This window comes from Crocuta crocuta, unplaced genomic scaffold (genome assembly GCF_008692635.1).
Source record: "Crocuta crocuta isolate KB4526 unplaced genomic scaffold, BGI_CrCroc_1.0 scaffold367, whole genome shotgun sequence".
Taxonomy (NCBI): Eukaryota; Metazoa; Chordata; class Mammalia; order Carnivora; family Hyaenidae; genus Crocuta; species Crocuta crocuta.
The window spans coordinates 2,600,510-2,614,762 of NW_027527936.1; the positions used below are offsets into that span (position 1 = coordinate 2,600,510).

The following is a 14,253-nucleotide window of genomic DNA, read 5'->3' on the forward strand; positions in this document are numbered from 1 at the left end:
ACAAACAGTCCTGAAGTATGGGTAACCAAAGGCCAAGCAAAAAGATGAGGGACTAACTTTCAAGGGATATATGATATGTACATGAGAAGGCATGGTTTGTTTGAGGAACTCAGTGACCTCAGTGCTGCTACAGCATAGAGCATGAAGGAGACCGTGAGAGTGAAGAAGTAGGCAGGAACCTGATCATGAGGGAACATGAGTGCCTGCATGAGGAAGTTTGGACAATAGGAAACTATCACAGGGTTTAGTAACATGGAAGAGACCGAACAGATTTGTGCTTTAGAAAAAATCACTCTGCCTACTGTGTGGAAAATAGATTGTTAGTACAGGAACAAAGGCAATGAGACCATTTAGGAGACTATTACTATAATCTAGGTGAGAAATGATAGTGTTTGTGAGGACAGAGAAAAGTGGAGGGAATTGAGAAGAGGTAGACTCAACAGGACTTCAGGATTAATGAGTATAGGAAGTGAGGAAGAAGGTATGGTAATCAGAGTGTGGGAAGAGGCTAAAGAAGAAGACTTTCAGGGCACCTGGGTGGCTCAGTCAGTTAAGCGTCTGGCTTCGGCTCAGGTTATGATCTCACAGTTCGTGGGTTTGAGCCCCACGTCGGGCTCTGTGCTGACAGCTCGCTCAGAGCCTGGAGCCTGTCTTCAGATTCTGTGTTCTCTGTCTCTCTGACCCTCCCCTGCTTATGCTGTCTCTCTCTCTCTCTCAAAAATAAATAAAACGTTAAAAAGAAGAAGAAGAAGAAGAAGACTTTCAACGTTCTGGTTTGACGGTGTCATCCTCTGAGTTACGGAACACAGTTTTGAGGGAGGAGGGGAAGGAGGTCAGCTTTTGAAACACTGATTTTGAAGTGTCTCTGGAACAGCCATGCCAAGAGCAAATGAAGCCTGGGCAAGAGATGAGAATCATCTATAAGTGGACATAAGCAGAAGTCATGTGATGAATGAGATGGCCTGGTTGTTGCTTGATAAAAGTACCCTAACGCAGAAACCTAAGGAAAGCTCAAACTAACTGAGACAAAGCAGCCAGAGAATTAGAAGGAAAGTCAGGAGGGTATGTGTTACAGAAGCCAGATTAAACAGTGTTCCAAGAAGAAAGCAAATAGTGTCATGTACTGCCAAGAAAATAAAGAATAAAGAGTGACTATTAAATTGGATTAAGAATGTAGTTGAAGACTTTAGTAAGGCTCAACCAACTGAGCCACCAAGGCATCCATCCATTTTTTTAAGGAAAGCTTTTTATTTTTATGTACTTGTAGATTCATATGCATACAGTTGTAAGAAATAATAGAGAGATCCCATGTACCCTTTATCAGTTTCCATTGGTAACCTCTTGTAAAGTTGTATTGCAATAGCATAACCTGGATATTGACATTGATACATCAAGATACAGGACACTTACATCACCATAGGGATCCCTCATGTTGCTCTTTTATACCCACTACTCTCTTCGCTCCCAACTCACCCACTCCTTAACTCTAGGCCCTATTCTACTGTAATTCTAACTAGTCTATTCTCCATTTCTGTTAGCTTTTCATTTCGAGAATGTTATATAAATATAACCCTACAATATGTAACCTTTTGGGGTTGGATTTTTTCACTCAACATAATTCTCTGGAGATTAATCTGGGTTATTGATACAATAATTGCATCCTTTTGACTCTTATATATAGTATTCTATAGTATAGCTGTGCCACTTTAACCACTCATCCATTGGAAGACATCTGAGTTATTTCTAGTTTGGACTATTTTTTTTTTTAATTTTTTTTTAATGTTTTTTATTTATTTCTAGGAGAGAGAGAGAGAGAGACAGCGTGAGCAGGGGAGGGTCAGAGAGAGAGGGAGTCACAGACTGAAACAGGCTCCAGGCTCTGAGCTGGCAGTCAGCACAGAGCCCGACGTGGGGCTCGAACCCACGAACCGCGAGATCATGACCTAAGCGAAAGTCGGACGCTTAACCGACTAAGCCACCCAGGCGCCCCTAGTTTGGACTATTTTAAATAAAGCTGCTATAAATATTCAAGTTTTTATATGACTGTAATCATTCATTTCTCTAGGATAAATCCCCAGGAGTGCAATTTCTGGGCTACGTGGTCATCACATATTAGGTTTTTTTGTTGCTGTATTTTAAGAGACTGCTAAACCGTTTTCCCCCAGTGACTATACCATTTTACATTCCCACTAGCAATATAGGAGTGATCCAGTTTTCTGCATCTTCACTAGCATTTGGTGTTGCCATTTGTAAATTTTAGCCATTCCAGTGTGTGTATAGTGATAGCTCATTATAGCTTTAATTTGCATTTTCCTAAAGGCTAATAATGTTGAAAACCTTTTCAGGTGCTTATTTGCATCTGTCTGTCCTCTTCAGTGAAGTCTCCTTTCATGCCTTTGCCTATTTTCTAAGTGGGTTTATTTTTTCACTGTTCAGTTTGGAGAGTTCTTTATGAATTCTAGACACTAGACCTTTGTCAGATATGTGATTTGCAAATATTTTTTCCCAGTCTGTAGCTCATCTTTCACTCTCTTACCAGGATTTTCTCAGTGTGAAAGTTTTTCATTTTGATGACGTATCAGTCTTTCCTTTTATGGATCATATTTTTGGTGTTAAGTCTTAGAATATTGCTTAACTTTAAATCTTGAAGACTCTTTCAATTTATTTGTGATTTTACATTTAAGTCCATTTTGCATTTCAGTTTTTATTTTGATTATTGTACTCTTCATGTCTAAAATTTCTACTTGATTCTTCCTTCTATTCTCTATTTCTGTGCCAATACTTTATAGTTCTTTTCTGAGACTTTGCATTGGTTCATGCATTTCAAGCTTATTCATAAGTTTATCAAAGCATTTTTATAACAGCTGATTAAAAATCTTTGCCAGATAATTCTGATATGTTGGGTTTTTTTCATCTATTGTTGCCTTTTATCCTTTTCCTGCATTTTGCAATGAGGAGTAATTTTTTATTGGATCAGAATATTTGGGGTATTATGAGACTCTAGGTCTTAGTCACACCTTCAGTTAAGCTGGCTTCTTCTAATACTCCTGTGGCAGGGGGAGTAGGAGGGTGCTGCCTCACTACCATCCCAGGCAGCGTAGAAGTCCATGGTCCGCATCAACCTCCATGGACACCCAAGGAAAGGAGAGGGTCCTCATTACTGCTAGTGAGGATGGGAGTCCTTACTCTCCACCAGGCCTCTGCTTAGACTGCTCTGGCTGTGAGGGGGAGGAATGCCTTGTTACTGCTACCACTGGGTCTCCACGACACCACACGGAGGTGAGTAGGGGGATCTTGTTATTCTGGGCAGTGGTGAAAGCTCTTACTCTCCACTAGTCCTCCTCTGACACCACCCCAGTGGAAAGGGAGAAAGGGTCTATTCACTGCCAGGTGAGGGTGAAACACTCTCCATGTCTGTTACTGCTTGGCAGGGATGAAAGTCCCTGCTCCCTGTTGGCCTGTGACACCACCCCAGTGGGTAGTTGGGGTGCCTCATTATAGCCTGGTGGAGGTGGAAGTATAGGCTCCCAACCTGACCTTTGCTGACATGGGTGAGGGTGGGGCCACAACTTTCTTCTGTGGTGTTTGGAGTAAAGCAGATACTGTCCACAAGTTTTCTTACCTGTTTTACTGTCCATTTCCTGGTCCTCAATATTTGTTGGTGCTGTGTGGGTTGCTGGTTTCTCCACCTGCAAGTCTAGGATATTTGAAGTAAAAAGAAAACCCAGGAGGCTCCCAGTCATGTCATTCCTCAGGGCCTGAGTACCCTAGCTAGTCTGCCTTCTCTCTACCTTTCTTCTCTACCTTCTTATGTCTGTCTTATATCTAATCTCCCTGTTTTTAGTTGTACTTGGTGGGAGACAGAGGGAAAAGTATGTTTACTCCATCTTCCTGGAAACAAGTTAGTTTTTCCATTTTAAAAATTACGAGGTATATGTTTACATTTTTCTAGTATTTAAGTGTATCTGGCTTCCAGGGGAGTAGGAAAAGGAAAAGAGTTTATGGAGGATGGAAAACATCGTTGTTATTTTATCAGAAATTTAATTTTAAAGCATTTTATTCTTTGTTTCATATTGTTTTATATATTTTAATATATCTTTTTTTTAAGTTTATTTATTTCAAGAGAGACAAGGAGAGTGGGCAGGGGAGAGACAGAGAGGGAGACAGAGAATCCCAAGCAGGCTCCACACTGTCAGTGCAGAGCTCTGTATGGGGCTGAAACCCATGAACCATGAGGTCATGACCTGAACAAAAACCAAGAATCATTAATTGATTGAGTCACCCAGGTGCCCCTAGTTTGAATATATTATCTTTAAAAAACTACTGAGTCCAAAATAAAATATTTAATTCTCTTTTTTCAATACAATGCTAAAGGAATTTTAAAACGGAAAAATAGATTCCCTAGACATAATTTTTCCCCTGTTCCTCTCCAGTTTTTTCTGTATATACGTTTCTCATGGTATTATATATGTTTATACACATATACATACACATATATAGTTTATTGTCCGACCATTTTACTTTAATTAAAGTATTTTTCATGTTGATGAATAGTCTTTATTCCACTTTCAAGTTGATTTATCTTTAATTCTCTCAGCCATTTCTGTGTCTCCATTTAATCACTGTTTTAAATAGCATGCTTATGATCATTATTATACATTCAGCTCTTTCCTTCTCATGAATTATTCTACTGCAGTAAATTCATTGGTATTCAATTATTCAGTCAAAGGGTCTGAACATTTTTATGGCTCTTGATCTGTACTGCCAAATTGCCTTCCTGAAGAATCTGAGCACCAGCTATGATTTGTGAAGCACGCTATGCTAGGCTCCAAGGGAGCTGAAACAAATTTAAAATGAAGGAGCAAAAATAAAATGGTCATGCTTGTATTCATACTACTTTTCATCCACACTAACTACTGAAGGTGTATTCCCTCCCCTCGGCTTCTGTGTCTCACGGTCTCTTGGTTTCCCTCCTCCCTCCATCCCTGGCTTCTCAGCCTCCTCTCCAGGCTTTCATTCCCCTGCCTGTTCCTTACACATCTTTAGGCTCCTATCTAGCATGGTCCTCCTCCTCTGACTTCCTGCCTTCTCCTTGGCTCACGCTATCCCATCCCAAGGCTTCTGCTCATATTTTTCTGTGTCTGTATCTTCCCCAGAGGCATCCTTCCAGTTTACATTCCCACTCCCCCTTCTTGGTCTACCATCCACTGGCCTCTCTGCCCAGACATGTCATCCTTTATTGCTTTTTCTCTCTCCCCTGCCACATCCAGTTCATGACAACTTTTATCAATATTGTGTTCTAAATATCTCTAGAATCCACCACTTGTTTCCACCCCCACCATCTTGTTCTAGTCACTATGGTTTATCACATGGATCACTACGGTAATCTCTGGTTCCTGCCACGTGGCATCCAAATGATCTTTCTAAAAGATGTTCTCTCTTTTGTCTCTGGGCCTTTACCCATTTTATTTTTTAAGTCAAACTCGAACACCCTTTTTTTCTCTGTCTCATCTATATCAGCACCTTCTCCCAACACACATTCACACATGCAAGTATGCACACACCTGTCCCTTTATGTTTGCCCAGTTTGTGCCTACTTATCCATCAGGTCTCGGATTACTTACTACTAGTTTAATCTATTCACTTAATTACTTATCTTTTTTCTCACTAAATTGTAAGTCTTTAGCGCAGGGATATGTCCTAGTGCCTGCCAAAGTGCCCGTTGCTTATTGAGTAACTTAAAAAAATCTTTAGGGGCATCTGGGTGGCTCAGTTGGTTAAGCAACCAACTTTGGCTCAGGTCATGATCTCACGGTTCATGAGTGTGAGCCCCACATTGGGCTCTGTGCTGACAGCTCAGAGCCTGGAGCCTGCTTCAGATTCTCTGTCTCCCTCTCTCTCTGTCCTTCCCCTGTTTGCACTCTCTCTGTCTCTCTCTCTCTCAAAAATAAATAAAATAAACATTTTTAAAAATAACAAATAATAGGGGAGCCTGGGTGGTTCAGTTGGTTAAGCAGCCGACGTCAGCTCAGGTCATGATCTCACAGTTTGTGAGTTCGAGCCCCACGTTGGGCTCTGTGCTGACACCTCAAAGCCTGGAGCCTGCTTGGGATTCTATGTCTCCCTCTCTCTCTTCCCCTCCCCTGTTAGTGCTCTGTCTCTCTCTGTCTCTCAAAAATAAATAAACATTAAAAAATATTTTAATAACAAATAATAAAAATTTTAAAAAATCGTTAAGTATGCCCAATGCCATACTTAAAATTGAAAACTGAAAAACTCACTTAAACTGGTTGTTTCAGTATAGACAAAAATTTCTCTTGGGTCATCTCCCTATATGTGAGTTTATAAAAAAAATGACTCATTTGTTTTTCAAGTTTATGTATGAGAGTAAGATAACTGTTCTGCTGTAGAATTCAAATTGGAGGGGCACCTGGGTGGCTCAGTTGGTTAAGCATCCAACGTAGGCTCAGGTCATGATCTCACAGTTCATGGGTTCGAGCCCCACGGGGGTGTTCTGTGCTGACAGCTCAAAGCCCAGAGCCTGCTTCAGATTCGGTTTCTCCTCCCTCTGCCCTTTCCCTGCTCATTTTCTCTCATTCTCTCTCTCTCTCTCTCTCTCTCTCTCTCTCAAAATTAAATAAACATGGCAGAGTTTTTTTAAAGAATTCAAGTTAGAAAATTTGCTTGTAGTACTGGTAGGGTTTTTTTTCCCTCCATATTCTGCTACTGTAATGAACATTTTGACAGTTTTTTGTTGTTGTATTTGCACCAAGTCCTGAACTAGGAGAAAGTAAACAGAAGGAAATTCCAGAGGAGTCAGTAGAGGAGGGCACTTTGCCAAGAGAGGGGCAGAAGGAGGAGGACTCACAACAGAACCAAGATATGAAAAGCAAAGAACAACAGTTGACCTTGAAGCCTGAGGAAATTGTGAGGCTTAGAGAAAAGCTGAATCATGTAAATCAGAGCCTCCTTCAGTCTCAGAGCTCTGGGGATAGTTCAGATGACAGTGGCACCCAGGTAGGTGCTGTAATCACACACTCTGACTGGGTCCGTTTCCTCCGGTCAGCTGTGGCTATAGGCGTAATTTTTATATCAGCATCAATGTGTATTGTTAAGCAAGCTCATAACTGTGGTCTGAATGGTAATAAAATAGCAACCAGAATCTGAACTAAGCCCTGTCATTGATGCACTTTGTTATAAAGGGCTCTTAGGCTCCCTTTAGGCTCCGTAGGAAGGAATGCTGATGGGTTGTCAATGTCTGCCCTTGGGAGGTAAAATCATGAAGGGCAGGATTTGTGCCACATTTTCTGTTCATTGCACCTAGCTTACATGTACAGAATACTTTGTTTGGGTGGGGAAGAGACCACAGACTTGGAATTCAGTTTGGCTTTTGCCATTTACTAGAGATCTACCTGCTGGAGAGATCAAGAGAGTGACGACCAACCATGCTTCAGCTCTTACAACTCAGTTTTGCAGGTTTTCTCTTGTACCAACTAAGATTTGCCTACACATACCTTTCTAGGAATTTATTTTGAGATCCACAGAGGGAAGCCTTTGTACACATAGGTAAACTAACTTCAAAAGACTGCTAATAGGCATTTTAAAATGGATTCAAGTGTATATTTAGAAAAAAAAAGGCAGAGTAATAGTAAAGGAAGTCAAAAAAGCATTTGAAAAGAGATTCAGATATAGTCTGAAAACTAGGCAAGTCACAGTAAAGAAAGAAAATAGATACCTGAGAGGAGATTCAGATACATTTGAAAGAGAAGGAAGACTCTGGGTTTCTTTAGAAGCCTAGAGTGATCTAGGACATCAAGTGTTCAAAAAGAAGTTCATTTTATTTTATTTTTTTTTTCCAAATAGTTTATTGTCAAATTAGTTTCCACAAAAAAAAAAAGAAGTTCATTTTAAATCCCCCAGGCCTTCCCTTTATTGGGAAGTGACCCAGTGTAGGCGGCTTGAAAAGAGGCTGAGCGCTGTGGTCACAAAGATTATAAAATCTTTGTTTGTGAGCTTAAAATGATCAATGCACATACAGAATAATGAGTTGGAGAGTATGAGAAGTAACACCCTGGTTAATTTATTAATTTTATTTAATTTATCCTTTCTCATTATTTGAAGAATCATTTCTCACTACCCAGGAGGGAGGTGAAAAACTATTAAATATATATGAATTATATGGGAAATCTGGGCAAATAGCCACTTTCTGAAAGGACAAATAGTCTTTTATACCACATGGCTTCTTAGGGTTTCACTGAATTCTTGCAGAGTTCAGTAATTTTATTCCACAATAAGGACTTTGAATTACTGAAAGAAGACTAAGTTTCTCTTACTCATTTATTCAACTCTTGTTAATTGAGCATCTATGACATGCCAGGCCCTGTGTTAGAGCACATACAACAGGAAACGAGATAGATGTGAGCCTCATGGGAAAAAATAACATATTCCTGTTTTGAACTTTACATTTCCCAAAACAATACAACGCACATTATTTCATTTACTTCTTTAAGCAGGCAGGGATTTTAGACAGACTTTCATTTTTCTGCAGTGTGCTGTGCAGTGATAATTTCAGAACCTTTTTCTGTGTAAAGGGTGCTTGGATCTACTGGTGGCTATAAATTGTTCTACTTTTTAGTTCTCGTGTATGTGAGGTTTTTGGTCTTCACCCCCGTTGTCAGATTATGGTGTCTAATGCCTACCTGATTATCCAATCAATCTCATAACATACGAATATACATACATAACATACACATTTAAGCAACTATAGCTCAGGGCACCTGGGTGGCTCAGTCAGTTAAGCATCTGACTTTGGCTCAGGTCATGATCTCACTGTTGGTTAGTTCGAGCCCTGCGTCGGCCTCTGTGCTGACAGCTGAGAGCCTGGAGCCTGCTTTGGATTCTGTGTCTCCCTCTCTATATATACTTTCCCTGCTCCTATTGTCTCTCAAGAAAAGAAATAAATGTTTAAAACATTGTTTAAGTGACTACAGCTTGAGACTAGATATTAGACTTTAAAGAATGCTTATTGATAATAAATACATAGAAAGAGAATGGTGAGAGCCTCTTTTATGAGAAAGTATATGAGCTCTATTGTTCATATGTATATGTGACATCATTTGTGGCTGTTGATTGCCTTTGGTGGCTTGATTTCTGCTATTCAACGGTGTTCCAGGTACAGTTATAATAACTGAATTCTAGATGATTAATTTCCCAGTATTTGTGAAATACACTGGAATCACCATTATCTCAATATTATAGGGTTAAAATCTAGTTTCATAGTTTTACATAGCATTATTGAATATTTACTTATGTTCCAGGCACTATACTAAATACCTTGTGTATATTAAGCAACACAAGAAGACAGGATATTATTGTTGCCACTTTATAGATGAGGAAACTGAGGTTTTAGAGAGGTTAAATAATTTTCCCAGAATAACACATTGTGGTGGAACCTGGGTCTGTCTACTCTAGACCTTGACCTTTTAGCTGCTATTTGATTTGTTTCCCCTGCTGAGAAATTCAAAGAAAGCATACAGTTCTCACATAGAGCTAATTTCCTAAGGAAGGCTGACAAGCTGTCTCCCAAAAGGCCTCTCAGGATGTCTCCTATAGATTATCTTGGTGAATTTATTCAGGGTTTGGCCCTTAGGCTTGTAGGCTCCAAAACTCGATGTATTAGTCCCCCTAGAATGGATCTGTATCTTAAGGATAAACTCAAACCAAATTTTCAAGACTATTGGGTAAAAATCAGAATGCCTGTTAGTGATTATTCCGTAATGATTAATCATAATTATCACTTGAACATGTTTAAATGAACAGCATGTTTACCTGTAGAGAGCAAAGAAAAATCAAAATCTGAAGGATGTTTGCCAAGTAGAGAGTCAGAACAAGTGGACTTTGTTGATTAACACATTCACAGGTTGGACAGCCTGTTCCATCCACCCTGGATAAGAATATTTAAGGTTCATAGGCTTTAATTGTTTCCACAAAAGGAATGATCTTGTCACTGGAACCAGTATATGGATTTGGTTCTTATTAAATTTTTCTTTTGTGAAGACAATATTTTAAAATATTAAAAGCTAGACTTTAAGCCTATAAAATTAAGATAATTAATGCTGGCTCCATTTTTATTTCTTTTAATTCTTAAGTAATTATGAATTCCTTAAGATGGAAGAGACATTACCCATCATCTGGGCTCATGCCTTTAATTTGCAGATGAGTCAGCTGAGACTCGGAGAGGATAATTGACTTAATAAATCCGTTGATTGATCAAGAAAGGATGCTTATGTACTTTACTTTGCACCCCTACATGGTCCCTAGTAGGCTGAGTGAGTCTAACTGTCTCCCTAATAAATTTCTACCAGGAAGCAATTTACATGTGAGGAAAAAATAGAGACCCTTTAAAATAGAGGCCACTTATGCTCAGCATCCCTCCTCATCAGGGAAATACAAATCAAAACCACACTGAGATACCACCTCACGCCANAATAAAATAGAGGCCACTTGACTGGTTGACAGGTAGTTTCTTTCATGAAAAATAGTTTGCATTTCTACTCTGGCCAGTGACTTGACTAGAAAATATAGGCAAGGAAAACTATCTTCTGGCTATTCTCATCTTTGAAATAGGCAAACAACTTCCATATGTTGGCATAAAGGGGGTGCTTCTCTTGTATATCTATGGGCAGTGCCCATATGGGCTGCTGACTACTAACTGATTATTAAAAGCAGGTGTTGGGGCACCTGGGTGGCTCAGTCGGTTAAGCATCCAACTTTGGTTCAGGTCATGATCTCACAGTTCATGGGTTTGAGCCCCGCATTGGGCTCTGTGCTGACAGCTAGCTTAGAGCCTGGAGCCTGTCTTTGGATTCTGTATCTCCCTCTCTTTCTGACCCTCCCCTGCTCACGCTGTCTCTCTCTGACTCTCAAAAATAAATAACAAACATTTTAAAAAATTTTTTTAATAATAATAGAAGCTGGTGTTGTCAAATAGTTAATTAAGAAGCTGGACTGGTGATCAAGGCTTTCCAGGCTTCAGAACTCTTGTTTCAGTTGGAACAGAAGTCAGTTAAAATAAAATTAGGTAGTGTCACTGACACATGCTGAGTTCTTGCATGCATTATCTTACTTATCCTTTACTCCATCCAGCAGTTATCATTATTACCCCCATTGTAAGATGAGGCAAATGAAAAGCAGAAAGACTGAGTAACTTCTCTAAGACAGATTCAGGACTGAAACCCAGATGTATCTAATTCCAAAGCTAGGGTTCTTAACAACTACATTATAATTTCATTAAAGATTTTTTTTTCCTGGGGATCTTAGACACATGAAACTCTGGGACAAGCAAATTTAATTTAGACTGCCTTTTTGACTACACCAAGATAGGAAAAGAAGAGCTTAGAAGACTTGGACAATTTTGCGTTGCAGTTCTGTTGTAAGCAAGAGACATGGGCTTTCTGGGAAGTCATGGACAGGAAGTACACTGGACCAGGACTCAGGAAACTCTAAATATATATTATCTGTTGAACTGGGTACAGTTGAATTCTTTATCTCCACTGCACACCGATGTGAGCCTACCTTCTAGAAAATCCAAGTGACTTCTCCTTTGGTCAAGGTGGTTTTATTGCTCTGGAGACCTGACAGGAGGGTGTTGTGTGGTTGTCAAATAGTAACTGAAGAAGAATCATCTGGTAGTAACAGGAAAGTGATGAGGAAGGCTGACAATTTAAGATCTTCTGCTAACTGTTCTATTTCTTTTTGCCAACAGATACCCCACACACGCACAAACACTGCATACATGTTCATGCTTTCCTTCTTCACATATAGTCTCTTTGAAACTTCCATTGAAATATTTTACCCTAAAATGGTCCATGCTTCTGTTTCCCTTCACTGATGTGAAAAATAAGAAAGTTAGTTGTCTTTGCCTCACTGCTTTGCCTAAATAATTTCTTTGATATTTTCACTCAAAAATAACAAGAGTTAGATCACATGAACATGTACCAACTAGACATAAATATAAAAAGAGTAATTTGCTGTAGGTAAGCCAACTCCAAAAATATTTACCTGTGAATAATCAGGTGCTGACATTTCTGCTTCTGACAGCTGGAACCCACATTTCACCAATATTCCTTTAAATTGTCCATGTTTCTCTTTTAAAATGTTTGTTTTAGTATCCATCATCCAGAGAAAAACAGAAATACCAGCAGCAAGAGGACGTACAACAGCTTCGCCAGAATTTGCACCGGATCCAGATTCTGTGCAACTCAGCTGAGAAAGAACTCCGGTATGAGCGAGGAAAGAACTTGGACTTGAAGCAACATAATAGCTTACTTGAGGAAGAAAGCATTAAGGTAACTCTAGTGGGCATATCCTTGATTGGAGGGTCTCAACTGCTCAATTGGCTCTGCGGATAAATAAATTAGAACTCCTCAACGGCATAACTCATGATAGGATCCACAGATAGTGGACAACGTGAGCTCTCTGATAATTCACTCTGACTTTGCCTGACCAAGTAGGTACACAGCTCAGTTGTTTCTCTGCTTGGAAGCTGTGTGTATACTGTCAACCTGTCAATGTGAAACACTAAACAATCTTGTGAAATCGTTAGCTTCAACTTTTAACACTCAATTTGAATGACCTGATCCCAAACACTGGTGGTCCTGACCTAGTTCTAGCTGCAGTCTTACCTATTCCCTAAGAGATGTATCCATTGGTGGAATCAAATATCAACTGCATCAAGGTGCGCTTCACAGGAGAGCAAACTTGTTCTTCCTGACTCAAGACCATCAAAAAGTTAGGAGGACGTCCCCCAACATGCTTGTTTTAAAATAGTCTATGGTGGAGTGCCTGGATGGCTTAGTCATTAAGTATCTGACTTCTGCTTAGTCATGATCTCACAGTTTGTGCGTTCAAGTCCTACATTGGGTGAGCATGAGCCCCATTTCGGGTGAGCCCCACTTCCTCTCTCTCTCCCTCTACCCCTCATGGGATTCTCTCTCTCTTTCTCTCTCTCTCTCTCTCTCTGCCCCTCTCTCTCTTGTACCCTCTCACTCTAAAACAATAAACAAATAAAATAAATAAAATAATCTATGGAGAACTGTCATCCAGGGAGTCTTTTAATTTTGTGAACCATGTAAATATTCAAACTGGACCATCATGTAATGTAGTGCTTTCTTTTAATTGAGTTTCAATTCTGTAAACATATATTAGGGACCTAGTTTCTGTAAGTCTCCATCTAATTTCTGAAATTCAGCATTCAACAAATATGTACTAAGCATCAGTCATATCGTAGGCACACAATCTTGTTGATAATAAGGGTTTAGTTGTAGGTAAAACCAGTATAATTCTTATCCCCTGGTCAATAGGGACCCATCCAGGGTCAAATCGTGCCTGCTTTTTGTTTTTGTAAATAAAGCTTTATTGGCACACAGCCATACCTGTTTGTTTACATATTATAGATGGCTGCTCTTGCACTGCAACAGCAGATTTGAGTAGTTCTGACAGAGACCATGTGGCCCACAAAGACTAAAATATTTACTCTCTTGACCTTTTATAGGTAAATTCATAACATCCAGTGAGGCGGGAACAAGGTACTTTATTCAAAAAGTGACATAAAAATGAATTAAGGGACACCTGGGTGGCTCAGTCTGTTGAGCATCCGATTCTTGATTTCAGCTCAGGTGATGGTCCCAGGGTCGTAGTATCGAGCCCTGTGTCGGGCTCTACACTGAGTGTGGCGCCTGCTTAAGATTCTCCCTCTGCTCCTCTCCCCTGATCACAGGCGTGTTCTCTCTCTCTCTCTCTCTCTCTCTCTCTGTCTCTTGATCTCTCTCAATAAAAATTAAAAAACAAGATAAAATTTTAATAAATGAATTAAGACAGGTCCCTACATTTTAGGAACTCACGATCTAGTAAAGGAGATATAGACAAAAACAAGTAGTCATTCATGTCAAACTTTAAGGGAAGACCTTCTAGGGAGTGGTCCTAATGATTCAGGATTATTTGAATAAACCTCTTTATCCTTACTCCTCAAGATTTTTTGAATATTGATCATATGCTCACAGGCCTTTGTTGTTTTAAATTAAATTCCAAACCTTTATCACGTTTCCTTGTAAGTCAGCCTTTTACTTTTCCTTTCAAAAACATTTCTGAGATCATTTTAACTAACTCTGAAAATATTCAAGCAATACTACATCTCTCTCAAGATGTAATGATCAGAACAACACAGATTATGATGCCTTATCTGTGGCTGACACC

The 14,253-nt window shown here is 39.6% G+C and overlaps 1 protein-coding gene across 2 annotated transcripts in view; it reads left to right on the forward strand.

Moving 5' to 3' along the window:
• Positions 1 to 14,253, forward strand: part of CCDC30 (coiled-coil domain containing 30) — a 122,646-nt gene that overhangs the window by 58,300 nt on the left and 50,093 nt on the right. For both annotated transcript variants that reach the window (XM_077752016.1, XM_077752015.1), the window contains exon 9: positions 12,168 to 12,347. In XM_077752016.1, the coding sequence (XP_077608142.1) occupies positions 12,168 to 12,347 (180 nt within the window). The remainder of the gene's footprint in view (positions 1 to 12,167; positions 12,348 to 14,253) is intronic.